A 19,219-nucleotide genomic window follows, 5' to 3' on the forward strand; every position below is an offset into this window, starting at 1 on the left:
CGTATAAAGCTCCGTCCTCACGTCGCTGTTCACTTTGGGTGGAGTCCCCGGTGCCCATGATTGTATTCAGGAGCCTCTCTGATGCTTAAGAAGATGCCAGCTGGTGTGTTGGCACTACTGGCTCTTTTTCAGCTCTTCTGGTTTAAAGTCGAGTCTTTAAATTCGAGTCACGGGTGTCAGAGGTTCGGGGAATTCGATCCGTATGTTCTGGAAGAGAACGGGGACGTTATTATTGGGGGGCTTTTCCCTTTGCACTACGTCGCTCCAGAACCTGATCATGTGTTTACAGGCCAACTGCTGGATCGGCGGTGCAGTGGGTGAGTAAGATCGTGCAGGGTGCACCTTGTGTTTGAGTTTCACACATGAACGAGCTTCAGTATGTAATAAAAACACGTCAAACTAATAATGTTTAAATTTTATATTATTTTATCTACCTCTCTCACCCTGTCCAGTTTTGATCTGAGAGCTTTCCGCTGGGTCCAGACCATGGTCTTCACCATCGAGGAGATAAACAGGAACCCCGCTCTTTTGCCGGGGGTGAAGCTGGGATACCGGATTCTGGACTGCTGCGATCACGTTCACACCAGCCTGCAGAGCGCGTTCACTCTGGTCAACAGATCCTCTAACCTTGACGTGGAAGCTTCTGCAGCCAGTAGTCCACGCTGCCTTTCTAAAGCTCCTGTTCCTGCTATCATAGGCCTGGCATCATCCACCCCGACCAGGACAGTAGCTCACACGTTCGGACCATTTGAGATCCCTCTGGTGAGCTCGGTTTAAAGAAGGAATGTGGCTTTATTTATAAAATTTAAGGAGAGTATCAGATTATCTGATGTATCTGATGTATCTGACACTATCGTCATGAGCACAGGCGGTGGATTCTGTATCTGTAGAACCAGTGCAGCGATATTTTAAATGAGCTTTAATTATCATGTCACTACATTTACACTCTTAACTGTAGCTTCTGTGCTGATGCAAAAAAAAAAAAAACACAATAAATATGAAAATAAAGGAAAATAAAAAAATAATTGCAGAAATAAACAAATAAATAGAGAAATAAATAAATAAATGCAAAAATACTTAAATAAATAAATGCAAAAGTACTTAAATAAATAAATAAATAAATAAATGAAAAAATACAAAATAAATAAATAAATATATGCAAAAATACAGAAATAAATAAATAAATGCAAGAATACTTAAATAAATAAACAAATGCAAAAATACTTAAATAAATAAATAAATAAATGCAAAAATACTGAAATAAATAAATAAATAAATAAATGCAAAAATACAGAAATAAATAAATGAATTAATAAATAAATGCAAAAATACTGAAATAAATAAATGCAGAAATAAATAAATGCAGAAATAAATAAATGCAGAAATAAATAAATAAATAAATACATACATAATTGCAGAAATACAAAAATAAAAATAAATAAATAAATGCAAAAATACAGAAATTAATAAGTAGAAAAATGAAAATGAATGCAGAACTTCAGAAATAAATAAATAAATGAATAAATAAAGAAATCCAGAAATAAATAAATGAAATAATAAATACAGAAATAAATAAATAAATGCAGAAATAGGCTTATTAGACAGTGATGTATGGAAATGTAGAAATAAATTCAGGGCATTTATTGAAATATGTCCTATTTCATGTATTTATCAACTTATTATTTAATTAATTAATTAATTAATTTATATAATATACGTTTTATTTGTGCATTTATTTATTTATTGTCATTTCTCGTCCACTGTATCACAGGGCCATTACTGATTACTGATTACTGATTTACTGTATGGTTGAAAGCCGCTCTGGTCGCATACCAATAAGACCGAACACTCCAGCTTTAAAATAAATCCTATTTCTGGTTTAATCATCTTTCTGTTTTTATAAGGTTCTATATGGTGGAACAGTGGGTCATGTACTTGCTGCACAGACTTTATCAAAAAAACTTGGTTCAAGATCATGTGTATCATAAATATGTGCTGAACATTACGTTTAAAACAGATTGGTGTGGTTTAATGGTTTGTAATATTTTCTATCTGATGTGAATGAAACACACTTATATATCTGTGAGAAGCAACTAACCCATTCTGCTCATCCTCATCCTCGTTCTCTTCTTCACCTTTACTTCTCTCAGATCAGCTACTTTGCGACCTGCACGTGTCTCACCGATAAGCGTATTTACCCCTCGTTCCTGCGCACCGTCCCCAGCGATGTTTTCCAGGTTCAGGCTCTGGTTCAGCTGATGGATCATTTCGACTGGCGTTGGGTGGTCACGATAGGCACGGAGGACGATTACAGTCGCTACGGGATCCAGGCCTTTACGGAGGAGCTGGAGAGACGGGGTGGCTGTGTGACTTTCCACCGTACCATCCCCAAGGTGCCCGTTCCGGAACAGATCAGTGGGATTGTTGATGCCTTGGAGGCCTCCACAGCTCGGGTGGTCGTGGTTTTCGCAACAGAGGGTCAGCTCCTGGAGCTGCTGATGGAGGTGGCCCGGAGGAACCTGACAGGCTGGCAGTGGGTGGCCAGTGAGGCCTGGGTGACCGCCAGTATGCTCACTGCACCTGAGTTTCAACACGTCTTAGCCGGGACGTTGGGCTTTTCCTTCAGAGGAGCCAACATCTCTGGACTGGCTGAGTTTCTCCTCAAGGTGCGCCCCTCGGCCGACCCCGGGGCCGTCTTCACTAACATGTTTTGGGAAGAACAGTTTGGTTGCAGGCTAAGTTATGCTGGCAGTAGGGGCGCAGACAGGCCGCTGTGTACTGGTTTGGAGGATCTAACCCAGGTGGAAAGCAGTTACACGAGCATGACTCCGGTGCGAGTCTCCTATAACGTGTATAAGGCGGTATACGCCATCGCCCATGCCCTACACCAGCTTCTACAGTGCACCCACTCGGCACAAGACTCAAATCAGAGGAGCTGTAAGACTGGCACACAGTTCTCACCTGGGCAGGTAATGTATGTGGACACATAAGTAAAAGCTTGTTGGACAAATATGAGCATCAAAACAGAGATTGTCCATATATATTTGGCTATATGGTGTATTAATTCCATAATATCCATTATTAATGTATATATTCTCACCCTGTTTCCTTTATTAGTTACTACAGTATCTGAGGAACGTAAAGTTTACCAACCAGTTTGGAGAGAAAGTGTATTTCGATGAGAACGGAGAGCCGGTTCCACTGTACGACATCATCAACTGGCAGAGAGACGGGCACGGTGGAATCCGTTTCCGGAAAGTGGGCAGCTACGATGGTTCGGCGTCCCGTTGGCAACAGCTTGACGTTAACATGAACCTGATCGAATGGACAGGAGGGCAGAGAAAGGTAAATCTGCTCTGGTCAGCAAAGCAAAGAGTGGTTTAACGTACGATTAACTGCTTATACAATCAAGGGTCACTCTCTGGAGACTTTGCCTGCTTTTCAGTAATACCCTGGATGGGGTGCCAGTCCATCTCAGGGCACACACACACCCCTTCACCTATAGGTCAATTTTGTATCTCCAGTTAGCCTGACTGCATGTTTTTGGACTGTGGGAGAAAACCCACACAGACACAGGGAGAACATGCAAACTCCACGCAGAAAGGACTCGGACCACCCCACCTGGGGATCGAACCCAGGACCTTCTTGCTGTGAGGCGTCAGTGCTACCCACCGAGCCACCGTGCCACCTTGGAGTTGAACAGTAATTCAATAATTGAATTCAACAGTAACTCAATAATTTAAGTTTTATTCTCAAATTTTGACGAGACCCACTGTGCATTGTGCTTTTTATTGGGTGCAGTCAAACTAGCCTTATTTAAGTTTCTAATTCTATCATTTTGACCAAACACACAGATAAATCCATAATAAACTTAATAAAAAATATATCATTTGTCTTTCTTTGTGTGTCCAAAAAGTTACTGGAACAAAATATATAAATGATAAATAACTGTATGTCGGCTGTATGTCAATCTAGTCATATCCAATTCCCCGATCACATTTCGCCTCCTCTACTTCTGCAGACCTCCACTCCTGACCGAGGAGGGTCGCTTCTTTTCACCTGCACCAGGCGGGTTCATACAGAGATCTGTATCATGCACAGAGAGTCACGCACTGATCTCCGTTATCCCCCGTCTCTGTGCAGTGCCTCGATCAGCCAGCAGAGGTCGTAACTGCAGCAGTTATGATAAATCGCCCGGCCTCCCAGTAGTACAGCTTTAAAACCCTTAGATTCTGATCTAAATATAGGTTGTTTTTTTACTGCAGGTTCCTTCGTCTCTGTGTACGTCCCCGTGTCCTCCCGGGACTCGACAGGCCACGCGGACAGGACAACCCGTCTGCTGCTTCGACTGTCTGCCCTGCACCGACGGAGAGTTCTCCAACACATCAGGTAAAGACAGGTGTACCTAATAAAGTGCTTGTCAAGTGTATGTACGTTATATCAATCACGTGTGTGCCGTTCTTTTCAGGAGTCACAGAATGCATCAAGTGTCCTCTGTATTACTGGTCCAACGCTGAGAGGGTGGCATGCGTGGCTGGCATCGAGGAGTTCCTTTCCTTTCAGGAGGTCATGGGTATCATCCTGGTGGCGCTGTCTCTCCTCGGGGTCGCCGCCGCCAGCGCCGTCTTTGTGATCTTCTTCCGCTTCAGAACCACTCCTATAGTCAAAGCCAACAACTCGGAGCTGAGCTTCCTGCTCTTGGTGTCTCTGAAACTCTGCTTCCTCTGCTCACTGGTGTTCCTGGGTCGACCCTCTCTGTGGTCCTGCCAGGCCCGGCAGGCGGCGTTCGGGATCAGCTTCGTCCTCTGCATCTCCTGCATCCTGGTGAAGAGCATCGTGGTGCTGCTGGCCTTTCGTTCCACCATGCCGGGTTCCAGCTCCCTGAAGCGCTTCGGTCCGACTCAACAGAGAGCGTTCATTGTCTTCTGTACTGCCGGCCAAGCCGTGCTCTGCATGAGCTGGCTGGTATCGTCGCCCCCGTACCCCTATAAGAACACCTCCTATCAGGGCGGGAGGATTGTGCTGGAATGTAAAGATGTCTGGCCACTGGGGTTCTATCTGGTTCTTGGATATATCGGCGTCCTCTCCTGCATTTGCTTCATCCTGGCCTTTCTGGGTCGGAAACTTCCGGACACGTTTAACGAGGCCAAGCTGATCACGTTCAGCATGCTGATATTTTTCGCAGTTTGGATCTCGTTTATTCCGGCGTACAACGGCACACCGGGGAAATACACTGTCGCGGTGGAGATGTTCGCCATCCTGGCCTCCACTTTCGGCCTGCTGTTCTGCATCTTCGCTCCTAAATGCTACATCATTCTGCTGAGGCCTGAACTCAACACCAAAAAAGGACTGACTGGAAAAAGCTCAAAATGAGGCATTCTTATAATATGCGGTCCTATAGGGCCTATACTGTATGGCCAGAACAACACGGACAATCCTGCTTAGGTGTACAAAATCCCATTAAAAGCTCAACCCTCATTAAACACCTTTGGGATTGATTGGAACCTCAACTGGGAAGCCGGCCTTCTCATCCAACATCGGTGCCTGACCTCACAACAAAGTCTCAGAGCAGAGGCTGTTATAATAATAAATACAAAGGATGCACGCTCAGGGTCAGGTTAGACCAATGCACATCAAGTCAACTTAGTTTTTAAATAATATGGACAAAGTGTACTTCAGTTCTAGTCTTTAGCACTGCTGCTTTGTGTGGATGGCTGGTAAACTCTATTAACTCTATAATACTTTAGAAAATTATAATGTGAATGGTGGCCTACAGGTGGCGCTGGAGTAAACCAGTGAGGTTTCTATATAATACTGTAATAATAATTGTAATAATAATAATAATAGAAATAAGCCTGTGATTGTTTTAGCAAGAAGATGCCGGGCCTCATTCTGCACATACAACTACAAAGTGCGTGTGCTTGAGCGGCCTGCCTGTGGTGCATCATGAAGAGGACGGCGAGCACGGACTGTCGAGCACCTGAAGTCTCGTATCAAGCAAAACTGCAACCATTAGTGTTCTCAGTTCCCCACACATTAAAACATCTCATAAATAGGAAAGCTGATGGAACACGGGGGGAACATGCCCCCATCCTGACTTTTTTGGAGTGTCCTGCAGGAATCTATTTACACATTTATTATTATATATTAAGATTTTTTTTCTGTTTACTTGTATCCGTTAAATAAAGATATAAGAGAATAAAGATTTAAGAGAATTAACACATCACAGATTCTTCTTTTTATTGCGTATTACAAAGTGGCCTAACTTTGACTTATTGGGCACAAATTCCCACAGACACACTTCAAAACCTTGTGGAACGCTCTCCCAGGAGTCTGGGCGCTCTCTTTTAACCACTTATCTCGTTCTACCATCTCATTAGACCCAGAATTATCTTCCTTTCTGGTCAGTGATCCCATTTTAAAGGCAACCTTTTCGTCATCCTGTGGGCTACACCATACGGCCAAAAGTATTTGGACACCTGACCATGAGCTTGCTGGACATCCCTGTTTTTGTCTTTGCGTCTGTCAGAATGACAGCATGTGTATGTATACGGCTGGGCACTGATTGATCAGTCAATGTTCCAATTCATCCCAGAGCTGATGAGTTTGGCTGAGGTCAGGGCTCTGTGCAGGAGGTTTTCTTGCTCTGTATAGAGCTGGAACAGGAAAGGGCCTTCCATAAACTGTTGAAAGCATTAAATGTCCTTTATATAACTGATTTATTACACCTTTTAGTATCTGTCGTGGCTGAAACACATGAATTCGATAAGTAGAAGCGGTGTCCCTATACTTTTGTCCATGTAGTGTATAGTTTTCAGGTCACCCAAATAACATTCTATACATTTATTGTTTACTATGATTTAATGGTAAACACAAAAACCATGTGAGAACATATATTTTATTATTATTTACTGTGACGTGTTTATATACAAGTGCATTTTACAGTCTTTTAAACACCTGACACTAAATACAAACCAGTATCTAAGTGGACGCTGCCTTTATATAACATTCTTACATTCTATATATATTTATGTCACCCTTATTTTTTATAAAAAGCATTGATCATGTTTTCCCCATGAGGTGCTTCTTGGTGTTCTGCTCCGGCCTAAACACGATTATAAAACATTTAGGAGCAAAAATACAAACAATCAGACCAAAACTTGATGCTAAAATAGCAAAAATCTCCACAGCTACAGTAAATTTACCAGGTGAACTGACATACGCTGGAATAAAAGTGATCCAAACTGCACAGAATATCAACATGCTGAAGGTGATAAATTTAGCTTCATTAAAATTATCAGGAAGTTTTCGAGCCAGAAAAGCCAAAACAAAACACAGAAGAGCCAAAATCCCGATATAACCCAGAACAGCCCAGAAGCCCACAGCTGATCCTAATCCACATTCCAGTATGATTCTTTCCTTGTATGTTAGTAGATTTTTAAAGGGGAATGGAGGGGAGATTTTTAACCAAAGAACACAAATAATGACCTGTATTAAAGTAAAAGCAAGAACACTGAGTCTCTGCTGTGGAGGCCCAAACCATTTCATGATGTTACTGCCCGGAAGTGTCGCTCTGAACGCCATCAACACCACTAATGTTTTACCCAGAACACAGGAGATGCAGAGGACGAAGGTGATCCCGAACGCTGTGTGGCGCAGCATGCAGGACCACTCCGAGGGTCGACCGATGAAAGTAAGTGAACAGAGGAAACACAGAGTCAGAGAGAAGAGCAGCAGGAAGCTCAGCTCAGAGTTGTTGGCTCTGACGATCGGGGACATCCTGTGTTTGTAGAAGATGGTCGCCACGAATACAGCCATGACGGCCCCAGCGATGGAGAACACGGTCAGGATGATGCTGAGGGTGTCGTCCCAGGACAGGAACTCGACGGGTTTGGGGAGGCAGCTGTCTCGCTTAGGATTGGGCCAGAACTCAGGAGGGCAGCGCAAACAATCTAAAGAGTCTGAAAGCAAAATAAAACCTTATTAGAGCCTAATTTTATATTCAACACTATATTGTATTTTACACTACATTACTCCCCTTTGGTACAAGAATATTTCACCCTGTCATTTCTGTCGTCTTCTAATCAGTCTTCTGCTGCTGGGACCTTGATGGCATACGAGGAGGGTATATTTGCCTGACATATGATGTGTACGCTGTCCACTGACCCCCTATTATTCGCCTGTACTTTGAGGGATTTGTGTGTAGGGGCCAGTCTAGCACATGGAGAGTCACACGCTCTTCTATATCTATACAGCCGCCTTTTTTTCGACAAGTAGAATATCAGAGCTTGATCTGAGAGTCCAGATCAAGAGTCTGGATGAAAGGAGTCATGATAACCTACCTGTCGTGTTACTGATCTCTCCCTCCCCGCAGGGTATACAGTCATAGCAGCAGACAGGTCTTCCCTTCTGCACGGCCTTCCTGGTACCCGGAGGACAGCTCTCGCTGCACACGGAGACTGGAACCTCAAAAAGAAATGTTATAATGCTTTAAATCCAAATTATTCAGAATGTATTACAGCTTAAGGATGCAGAGCCTCGATACCGTACCTTGGTCTGTCCTCCCACCCAGCTGATGGCTTTGTTTATGGTAAATTCTTGCCCTCTCGGTCTGGACGAGTCGTAGTGACCAACAGCCACAAAATCCAAAGCGCCGTCCTTCTTAACCTGCCAGTTTACGAGCTCGTAGACGGCCGGAGGGTCTCCGCTAGAGTCGAACGAGACCTGTAAACCGTTCCTGGTAGTGAAGTTTACTCGTTTGAGCTGGTCACGTATCTGCAATTTAAAAAACCTGTTTATTAGTTGTAGTGCATATATTCTATTTACAGAAAAATGCCAATAATGTAGAGTTCTGGTCGCCCAAGTGCTCTCCGAGTCTCAGCTCTGCTACCAGTCAGCTAGGCGCCCCCTTGTGGGCACAACTGGCAGAGCCTGCAGCAGACAGAAACGTACAGTAGTCTGCTGGAAGGGAAAAGACGGGACTAAAAAGAGGGTGTGTAAGGACCCCGTACAGAAGTGGAGGAACGTGGAGATCAGTGCGTGACTCTCCGTGCGCGAGACCGACCTCACGTGCTGATCCACTGAAGTACGGGGGGATAAGAAGGGAGGGCGTGTCAGGAGACTATACCCTTCCTGTACACCATCGGGGTCTCGAGCAGAGGAAGAGGAACTGGCTACGACTAAACTGGGAGAAAAAGGGACAAAATGCATAAATTAAATAATAAATGATGTAGTTTATACCTGCCATGGTGCCAGTTTAATGTTCTTGTCGCACTGCGTTTCATTACATATCAGCTGGTGAATGGCGTACGCTATGGCATACGTTGCTTTGTACACCATATTAGTGACGCGCAGCTGAGACGTGTCTGTGTACGCATTGTGCAGTGCGTTAATGTCCTCGGTGCCATCACACACCCGTGTGCCCTCAGAGGTGCCCGTCCGCCCTTCAAGCTTACAGCCGAACGAGCTCTCCCAAAACTCAGTAAGCAGAGGCGATTTCAAAGCCTTGGTGGCCGTCAGGTCTAATAGAAACTCACGAAGTCCTGGAATAACGTATCTGGGGATCCCGAACCCTATCGCCCCGGCGCACATGTTAAAGCGCAGCAGCTCGGGCTCAATGATCCACGTCTCGCTTCCTATCCACTGAAGAGGAGGCGGTGGCTGTCGGGCGAGCTCCTCCAGGAGGAACCGCATATCACCAGAGGCAAGAAACGCCACGATGACGCGGGCGGTCGACCTGCGGATCACGTCGGCCACTCTCTCCAGTTTACTGCGGGGTTGCGTCCTGTAGTAGGACTCCGAATACTCAACACAGATCCCCTCCGCCTGCGCGGCCTTCAGGAACGCCGCCATGCCGTAATTTCCGTAGTCCGAGTCGCTGCGCACCGCTCCGATCCACGTCCAGCCGAAGTGTTTGACCATTTTCGCCAGCGCGGCCGCTTGGTGTTGGTCGCTGGGTATGGTCCTGAAGAAGGCAGGATACTGAGCTTTATCACTCAGACACGTGCAGGTTGAATAGTGGCTCACCTGGAGTTCAGACAGAGCAAGAAAAACAAGATCATGAAATGTTACTTTGATCATCATAAAACCTTTTGATGTTGTGGATCAAAGTCAGAAAATTTGTTTGCTAATTGATCAAATACTTGATCACTGCTTTATTTATCAGGGGTCTGGTGGGTCTGGCACCACACAGAACTCTAGGTGCATGGCAAAAATTCACACTGAGGGCTGTGTACAGTAGCCAACCCACCTTCTGCACATTTAGAAAACAGGAAAGGGGGAGAGAATCCTGATGCAGACACTGAGAAACCCGTTATGATGAATCTCCAGGCAGACAGAAAACAGGAGCAAGGATAAAACCCAGGTCCTCAGGTTCTATGCTGTGCAAAGACATTACACATCTACTGTATACTGTATATTCGTACTAAATAGCCAAAAGTATTCGGACGCCTGACCGTGAGCTTGTCAGACGTCCCATTTTAAAAACAAACACTACTAAAACAGAGCGACCTCAGCTAGAACAACAGCCGCTCTTCTGTAAAGCATCTCACAAGACTTTGAAGTGTGTCTGTGGGTATCTGTGCTCATTCAGTCAAAAGCTGGCAGCATTTGTATGTACTGTTTACGGCCGGGCACTGATTGATCAGTCGATGTTCCGGTTCATCCCAGAGCTGTTGACTGGGGCTGAGGTCAGTGCTTCGTGCAGCTTGTATTTACGTCTTTATAGAGCTCGCTCATGCTGGAACAGGGGTTTATTACTTGTTGGCTTAAACACTCAACTTCACTAATTAGAAGCAGTGTCTCAGTACTTTAATATATATAATATACTATAAAAATATAATTTATAGTTAAATATACCAATTTTAACCTTAAAGTTAATTTTTATATACATTAATTTAAAATAAATACAGTCAGTAATGCATTTTTCGTAATGGAAGCATGAATAAAAACAATAATAAAAATAAATAAATAAATAAAAGCCGCTTTTAATAATCTTTAGGAAAGTCTAAGACAAAGAAAATGTTTTCCCTTTTTTTCTTCTTTACATGATCATCATATTCAGAGTTCATATTCATAAAATCTAAATTATCATATAGATTCAGAACCCTGTGCCCACTATTATTTACCTGAGGAATTCTAAATAGCCCGAGCAGCCTGGCCATGCTGATAGAAGGGGTGGAGGCAGACTCCCCCACTATGGCGGTCACAGCAGCAGACGCTGATTTTGAGCATGAATCCGTGTCGTTAAATGCGGCTTCCAAACCGTTTGCGAACTGAAATGCGACTTTGATGGCCATGGGTACGGCGGAACAGGAATCGTGTATCTGGTACCCCAACATGATGCCTGGGAGGAGGTCGGTTCTGTTGTTGATCTCGTGGATGGTGAACTCCATGGCACGGGCGAAGCGCAGCTCCCTGTAGTCCATGCTGAGAGGAGGAGAACAAACAAAACAACATTAGGGGTGAATTTAAGCAAGAACTTAGTTATGCTTTAACAGACCATGTTGTGCCATTTAATGATTTGACTGGAGTTATAATGCTATAAATGATCATCCTGTATTTAATCTTTGCATGTTTTTCATCGTGCACAGACCTTCCGGAGCACTGGAGCTGTGACGGCAGCTTGGTGTAGCTGATCTGCTCTGATTTTGTGTAATAATGAATAGAAAAAATCCCTCCAACTACAAAATCTCCGTTCATAAATATACCAGGCAGCTGAGGGTCTGTCCACAGTCTGCAGCTGACCGGGTCAGACCGACATGCCGCAGGACCGAGCCCGGTCATCCACAGCGTTAACACGAGTGGCACCAGACCTGAAACGAGCTGCATGGCAGGATCAGTGATGCCAGGTTCTCTGCAGGCCGGGGTGCTCGCTTCGGTTGGCTTTAAATACCCGCCCTGATGTAGAGCTTTGATAGGAGCAGTGGGCGTGAATCGAACACAATGGGCATGTTGGCATGTTGACGTGTTTGTGTAATCGTGACCGTGGCCTTCTTGTTGTTCTTTCAGAAATAATCATTATTACACACACACACACACACACACACACACACACACACACACACACACACACACAGGTACTGAGCCAAACTGCTACCTGTCCACCTAGAGGTCTCACTATTCCCAAAAAACGTCCAAATTACCAAAGCACTAACTAATTTTCCATAGGACGATTTTCTTAGTAGTTCCAAAACGTTCATGCATGCAATCAAATCCATAGAATCACGCATGACTTATAATATGTTGGAATACCGTTCAAGTTTTAAGCCTTAAATTCAAGGTATGCACATCCATATACTGTCACAGGGTGGCACGAGGTGCCGGGTGTACCCCACTCCTGTGGTGTTTTTGTAGGAGACAGAACAAGACTGCGGCTAAAGATACTAATATCTGAGATGAACAAAGGACTGAAATATGATAAAATAATTATATTTAATATGTCTGGTTTATTTAGTCTAATTCTGATTGATCCAAATGATCCTCAAGGCCGCCCGAGCAGTATGTTGGTCCCTGCTGAGTCCTGGTTCCTCTCAAGGTTTCTTCCTTGTAACCAGGCTGCCACAGCGTGAGTCTGCAAACAATGACCCTGGCATTTGGGCACTAACTACACCAACACATCAACAAAACTTTATCGATGACGTCCATCCATCAGCACGCCCTGGATAGGACACCATTCCACTGCGGGGTCTTGACCATCCCTCTTCAGACATCGTTATCGTCTGTATGTAGACGCTCGACTGGCTCAGAGGACCGCTGGGGACTCGAACCCTTGATCCCAGCAGTAGTGCGCTAGTGTAATTTCCCTCTGCGCCACCCGAGCACCCTAAACTTACATTCATCGTCTTCCTGTTCTGCCAGCTGTGCAAGTGTGTGGCAAGTCCCTGCCATGTGCCATCATCAGGGACCTGGAATTTTGCTCCTTTATTAGCATTGTACTGTATGTTACTCACTAGACCAAGAATTCTTTGGCCAGTGAGCCTGTTAAGGCCCTTAATCTGCCAAATGCTGTAAATGTAAATGTATTCTGGTTAAAAGCCTTGTTGTTCTTGTGCCAGACAAACTGCTGATCTATAGGGCCAAACAGTTCCAGTGTAGGGCAGTGGTTGAAGTACTGGACTAGTATTTAAATCTAGCTTAATACTGTCAGATGATTTTCAAATAGAATTAGTAGCCTGAAATGCTAAAAGCTTAAAAATGTTCCACATTTATTGGCTCTGATCGTTATTATGTTTGTATTATTTGTTTGTATTATTATCAGATTATTCGTTTGTAAAAATCTCTACCTGCGACACCACGTGGAATTCCAATCTCAGGCCAAGCACATGGTACTATTTTGATTTGGTGACATCTGGTGGTGAAGCAGTGTAATAGCATCCTTCACCCATATACGGTACTTGATTTAAATAAACACAGAAACGATCTGAGGAAATGTATTTTATTATTATTTACTGTCATATGTTTATGTACAAGTGTTAGAACAAGTGCAGTTTACAGTCTCTTAAACACATTTATTTTTATTCTCATACAAACAAGTATATAAGCTGATATAAAATTCTTAGTATTTTTTATTTATTTATTTTATAAAGGCATTCAATTAAGTTTTCCCCATGAGGTGCTTCTTGGTGTTCTGCTCAGGCCTAAACACGATTATAAAACATTTAGGAGCAAAAATACAAACAATCAAACCAAAACTTGAGGCCAGAATAGCGAAAATCTCCACAGCTACAGTAAATTTACCAGGTGAACTGACATACGCTGGAATAAAAGTGATCCAAACTGCACAGAATATCAACATGCTGAAGGTGATAAATTTAGCTTCATTAAAATTATCAGGCAGCTTCCGAGCCAGAAAAGCCAAAACAAAACACAGAAGAGCCAAAATCCCGATATAACCCAGAACAGCCCAGAAACCCACAGCTGATCCTAATCCACATTCCAGTATGATTCTTTCCTTGTATGTTAGTAGATTTTTAAAGGGGAACGGAGGGGAGATTTTTAACCAAAGAACACAAATAATGACCTGAATTAAAGTAAAAGCAAGAACACTGAGTCTCTGCTGTGGAGGCCCAAACCATTTCATGACGTCACTGCCCGGAAGTGTCGCTCTGAACGCCATCAACACCACTAATGTTTTACCCAGAACACAGGAGATGCAGAGGACGAAGGTGATCCCGAACGCTGTGTGGCGCAGCATGCAGGACCAATCAGAAGGCTGACCGATGAAAGTAAGTGAACAGAGGAAACACAGAGTCAGAGAGAAGAGCAGCAGGAAGCTCAGCTCAGAGTTGTTGGCTTTGACTATGGGAGACGTTCTGTGTCTGTAGAAAACAGCAGCAACACACACAGCCATGACGGCCCCCGCGATGGAGAACACGGTCAGGATGATGCTGAGGGTGTCGTCCCAGGACAGGAACTCGACGGGTTTGGGGAGGCAGCTGTCTCGCTTAGGATTGGGCCAGAACTCAGGAGGGCAGCGCAAACAATCTAAAGAGTCTGAGATATCAACAAATGAAAGGTTAGATCCCTGTAACGTCTGGAAATGTGCATTAAATCCATCCATTTACAAAACCCTGGGTTCAAACCTCAACGCTGCCATGTTCTGCACCTCCCAAAACATGAAGAATCATCATAAATCTGGTCTTGGTTCCACCCCAGAACCACTGGGCACTAAGATCATCAATACACAGTATGAAGACTGGTATATGGACATATGAGCCATGTACAGTACTAATTGTAGATGATTTGGTAGTGTGTCTGTCAGAATTTATGTCTATTAGGCAAAAACACATAAATAAGGTACAACATCAGGCACAATTTACCTTGTGTTTTTTGTGGTTGAGGTCAGGGCCATGACTTCATGGACCTTGCTTGGTTCACAAGGGCAATTAAGACTGAAATAGTGTATAGTCGTTCCAAAATTTTAACTGATGACTAGGTGATTAGATGGGGTGTTTACATACTTTTGGCCATATGGTGTACAGTATTTGTAGAATTAATATTATAATAGTGCTAGAAAATTTTTATTACAGGGGTTAAATCATATCAAAACAATCATACTGGTTTGTACTGGCTCATTTACATTTATGTTTATGTATGTACATTGTGGCAGCGAGGGTGGCGCAGATGGTAGAGCGGCTGCCGCGCAGCATCCTGGAACTTGGGGTCCTGACCTGAATGGAGTGTTTTGTATGTACGTGGGTACGTCCCACGTACATACAAATTAATAATGCAAGCATTTAATTATTTAATTATGTGTAAATAACTTTTTAACTTCTATTTGCAAATTTTTCTTCTTTTTTTTCTTTGTTTTAAGTTAGTAGAGTGTTTATTCTTTCTACATAAATGGGTGCTACTGTAAGAACTGCAATTTCCCTCTGGGATCAATAAAGTATTCTGATTCTGATTCTTCAAAACATGCAGAGTGTGTACTGGCTACTTTAAATTGCTCATAAATGTGAGTGTGTGAGTGAGTGAGCAAATGGATAAGTGTGAGTTGCCCTGCCATGAACTGGAACTGGTGCACTAGTACGTAGGGCATTCCTGTCTCAGTGCCAGTCCCACCACAACCCTGCAGAAAAAGTGTTGTTGCATGTTGTTTTTAATGCATCATTTTGGGGTTTCGTTGCCGTTTCATTGTGCCACCAAGTCAACTAGTGGTGCCATGGTCACATTGGTGATGGAACCCTTAATAAAAAGGTTCTTTTGTGAACGGTAGACCTACACTAAACTAAACTAAATCTTTGTATTGTGATTCCAAACCTGTTTTGTTGCTGATCTCTCCTTCAGCGCAGGGTATACAATCAAAACAGCAAACAGGTCGTCGCTTCTGGACGGCCTTCCTGGTTCCTGGAGGACAGCTCTCACTGCACACCGACACCGGGACCTCATAGATGGATGAGAAAAAAAGCCTTGTTATTTAGTTTCTGACTGCACGTCTTTGGACTTTTGGGAGGAAACTGGAGAACCCAGGGGAAATCCATGTGGACGGAGAACATGCACATAGAAAGGACCCTGGATGCTGCACCAGGACTCAAACTAGGAACTGCTATTTAAAACAATGCATTTATAATACCGTATTCATCACGGTGGTCATACCGTACCTCGCTCTGTCCTCCCACCCATCTGATGGTCCTGCTCATTTTAAACTCCTGTCCTCTCGGCCTGGACGAGTCGTACTGACCCACGGTCACGAAATCCAAAGTGCCGTCCTTCACGAACTGCCAGTTTAAGAGCTCGTAGAGGGCCGGAGGGTCTCCGCTGGAATCGAACGAGACCTGAAAACCGTTCTTGGTGGTGAAGTTCACTCGCTTGAGCTGGTCGAGGATCTGCAGACATCACAAAACATGTGTACATGTCTCTGTGTCAACTCGTGTACACATTAATCACAGATAATACTAAATATTAATCTACATATTGTTTATACACTGTAGGTACATTATAGGGGCAAAAGTATCAGGACACAGCTCAACAACAACAGTTACTAACAGGTGTAATAAATCAATCATATAAAGGGAAGAATGTGCTTTGCAACAACTTTAGGGAAGGCCCTTTAGGAGTCCTAACCTCAGCCCCACTCAGCTGCTCTGGGATGAATCGGAACATCAGTTAAATCTTTCAGGGCCCAACTGTACAAAATGCTGTCATTTTTTTAACTGAATGGACACAAATCCCTACAGACATATTTCAAAGTCTTGTGAGAAGCCTTGTCAGAGGAGCGCCTGTCGTTCTAGATGAAAAGATCCCACCCAGGTTTTTTGCTCATATAGTGTATATGTTTAAATAAACACATTATACTGTATTTTATAATATATGTTTAAAATGTTTATACCTGCCAGGGAGAAAATTTGATGCTTTTATTACATCGTGTGTCATTACAAATAAGAGCATGGAGGGCGTGCGCTATAGCATACGCTGCCTTGTACACCATGTTCGTAACACGCAGCTGAGACGTGTCCAAGTACGGATTCTGTAGTGTACTTATGTCCTCAGTGCCATCGCATTCCCGTGTGCCCTCAGAGGTGCCCGTCTGCCCCTTAAACTTACAATTAAATGAGCTCTCCCAAAATTCTGTTAACAGAGGCGATTTTAAAGCCTCATCTGGACTGAGATCCAGCAGAAACTCCCGGAATCCTGGAATAACAGACTTCGGGACGCCGAACCCTATCGCCCCGGCACAGATGTTATATCTCAGAAAATCAGGATCTGTGATCCAGGTTTCGCTTCCTATCCACTGGAGAGGAGGCGGTGGCACTCGGGCGAGCTCCTCCAGGAGGAAGCGCATCTCGCCCGTGTGCGTGAACGCCACGATGACGCGGGCGGTCGACCTGCGGATCACGTCGGCCACTCGCTCCAGTTTACTGCGGGGTTGCGTCCTGTAGTAGGACTCCGAATACTCCACGCAGATCCCTTCTTCTTGCGCGGCCTTCAGGAAGGACGCCATGCCGTTGTTTCCGTAGTCGGTGTCGCTGCGCACAGCTCCGATCCACGTCCAGCCGAAGTGTTTGACCATTTTCGCCAGCGCGGCGGCTTGGTGTTGGTCGCTGGGTATGGTCCTGAAGAATGTCGGGAACTGGCGCCTGTTGCTCAGACACGCGCAGGTCGAGTAGTGGCTCACCTGCAGTTTTAACATGATACAGATTGTGAATTAATAATTATTATTATTATTTCATTTCTTACATGCGGGACGTTTCTCTTTACCTGCGGAATTCCGAACAGGCCGAGCATTCTGGCTACGCTGATGGACGGAGTGGAGGGAGAATCCCCGATGACGGCGGTTACAGCAGCGCGTGTCGATTCTGAACACAAATCAGAGTCATTAAAAGCGCTTTCGAAACCATTCGCGAGCTGAAAAGCGACTTTGATGGCCATGGGCACCGTAGAGCAGGAATCGTGGATCTGGTACCCCAACACGATGCCCGGGAGGAGGTCGGTTCTGTTGTTGATCTCGTGGATGGTGAACTCCATGGCACGGGCAAAGCGCAGCTCCCTGTAGTCCATGCTGATGGAAGATAAAACAACATTAGACGAACATACAGAGAGATAAACGTACAGAAGGTAATTGTATTTCATACACACAGACCTCCCGGAGCACTGCAGCTGAGATGGAAGCCTTGTGTAGGTCATCTGCTCGGATCTGGTGTAGTAATGGATGGTAAAAATCCCTCCGATTATAAAATCTCCGTTCATAAATATACCGGTCGGCTGAGGGTCAGTCCAGAGCTTACAGCTGACCGGGTGAGCATTACACACTGCAGGACTGAGTACACTTACACACATCATTAATAAACACCACATTAGATTGGAAGTGAACTGCATGGCTGGATTGATAGAACCCCGCGCTCTGCAGCCCAGGACGGCCCACTCACCGAGCCTTAAATAGCAATCCTGCCATGATGCGCTGATAACCGTGGGTGTGGTTATGCGTGCTGTTTTCATTATTCTGAATCCGATAGGTTGTTGTCGGACTGTTGTAGCAGGTTGGTGTGTTGCTAAATTCTTGACCCTAACAGGCTACTGAGATTGTTGGAATCAGAGGTGATGCCCCCGTAGACCCTCAAATATTATACAAAACATAATATATATAAATATAGAATGCCTTTATTTGTCATATATACAGATACATGTGTACAGTATGATGAAATTCTTTCTTAGCGTATACCAGCTTGTGTGGAAGTTGGGGTCAGAGTGCAGGGTCAGTCATTGTACGGCGCCCCTGGAGCAGACAGGGTTAAGAGCCGTGCTCAAGGGCCCAATGGTGGCTGCAAGGCAGAGTTGATAGCCCAAGGCCCTACCGACTAGGCTACCAGTGTCCCAAAACAATCCTGTCCCCCTGTCGGGGAATCGAACCCCAGTCTCCAGTGTGACAGGCGGACATACTGTTCACTATACTAACAAGGACTATAAGATGATATAATTAAATATAATAAAATAACTGACTTCTGCTATTTCATCCACTCCTAATTCCACAATCAACATTTAAATCCAAGCAAATCAATCCCTCATACCTGCCTGTTCAATTTGTGTCGGTACGTGAAGGGTTAGAAAGAAAGAAGTAAGTTTGCTGTTCTTAGCAGGAACGTCCAGCCAATTCCAAACAATCACATCGTCCCTCTAAATGATCAGGCTTTGCTATCGCTGACTTTATGACAAGTTCTGCCCGCTGTGGGAACATAATAGAGATGTAATATAGATGGTGTAGGATAAAATTGTTATTCAATGG

The 19,219-nt window shown here is 44.3% G+C and overlaps 3 protein-coding genes across 3 annotated transcripts; 1 reads left to right on the forward strand and 2 right to left on the reverse strand.

Moving 5' to 3' along the window:
• The first annotated feature begins 471 nt into the window (after window positions 1–471).
• On the forward strand, window positions 472–6,111 carry LOC134322899 (extracellular calcium-sensing receptor). Its single transcript, XM_063004313.1, has 5 exons — window positions 472–762; window positions 2,151–2,969; window positions 3,118–3,345; window positions 4,266–4,389; window positions 4,469–6,111. The coding sequence occupies exons 1-5, from the start codon at window positions 487–489 to the stop codon at window positions 5,371–5,373; spliced, it is 2,352 nt and encodes a 783-aa protein (XP_062860383.1). The 5' UTR covers window positions 472–486; the 3' UTR covers window positions 5,374–6,111.
• A 951-nt stretch (window positions 6,112–7,062) lies between these two features.
• On the reverse strand, window positions 7,063–11,784 carry LOC134323408 (extracellular calcium-sensing receptor-like). Its single transcript, XM_063004936.1, has 6 exons — window positions 11,594–11,784; window positions 11,127–11,427; window positions 9,241–10,026; window positions 8,551–8,775; window positions 8,343–8,466; window positions 7,063–7,961 (listed from the first exon to the last, which is right to left on the reverse strand). Exons 1-6 carry the CDS (start codon window positions 11,782–11,784, stop codon window positions 7,063–7,065), a joined length of 2,526 nt encoding a protein of 841 aa, XP_062861006.1.
• Window positions 11,785–13,499: 1,715 nt separating this feature from the next.
• On the reverse strand, window positions 13,500–18,195 carry LOC134323409 (extracellular calcium-sensing receptor-like). Its single transcript, XM_063004937.1, has 6 exons — window positions 18,080–18,195; window positions 17,698–17,998; window positions 16,829–17,614; window positions 16,101–16,325; window positions 15,760–15,883; window positions 13,500–14,484 (listed from the first exon to the last, which is right to left on the reverse strand). The coding sequence occupies exons 1-6, from the start codon at window positions 18,184–18,186 to the stop codon at window positions 13,595–13,597; spliced, it is 2,433 nt and encodes an 810-aa protein (XP_062861007.1). The 5' UTR covers window positions 18,187–18,195; the 3' UTR covers window positions 13,500–13,594.
• Window positions 18,196–19,219: the final 1,024 nt, after the last annotated feature.

The sequence above is a fragment of the Trichomycterus rosablanca genome, chromosome 11 (assembly GCF_030014385.1).
Source record: "Trichomycterus rosablanca isolate fTriRos1 chromosome 11, fTriRos1.hap1, whole genome shotgun sequence".
NCBI classification, from domain to species: domain Eukaryota; kingdom Metazoa; phylum Chordata; class Actinopteri; order Siluriformes; family Trichomycteridae; genus Trichomycterus; species Trichomycterus rosablanca.

Bases quoted from the DNA above. Each gene is read 5' to 3' on its own strand.
- LOC134322899 (XM_063004313.1), top strand. From the start codon at position 487: ATGGTCTTCACCATCGAGGAGATAAACAGGAACCCCGCTCTTTTGCCG. The intron at 3,346-4,265 runs GTAAATCTGCTC...TTTTTACTGCAG, and splicing joins GGACAGGAGGGCAGAGAAAG to GTTCCTTCGTCTCTGTGTAC. The intron at 4,390-4,468 runs GTAAAGACAGGT...CGTTCTTTTCAG, and splicing joins AGAGTTCTCCAACACATCAG to GAGTCACAGAATGCATCAAG.
- LOC134323408 (XM_063004936.1), bottom strand. From the start codon at position 11,784: ATGACCGGGCTCGGTCCTGCGGCATGTCGGTCTGACCCGGTCAGCTGC. The intron at 11,428-11,593 runs GTCTGTGCACGA...TCCTCCTCTCAG, and splicing joins CAGCTCCAGTGCTCCGGAAG to CATGGACTACAGGGAGCTGC. The intron at 8,776-9,240 runs GTATAAACTACA...TTTAAATTGCAG, and splicing joins TTAAACTGGCACCATGGCAG to ATACGTGACCAGCTCAAACG.
- LOC134323409 (XM_063004937.1), bottom strand. From the start codon at position 18,186: ATGAACGGAGATTTTATAATCGGAGGGATTTTTACCATCCATTACTAC. The intron at 16,326-16,828 runs GTATAAACATTT...TGATGTCTGCAG, and splicing joins TCAAATTTTCTCCCTGGCAG to ATCCTCGACCAGCTCAAGCG. The intron at 15,884-16,100 runs GTACGGTATGAC...TCCATCTATGAG, and splicing joins GGGTGGGAGGACAGAGCGAG to GTCCCGGTGTCGGTGTGCAG.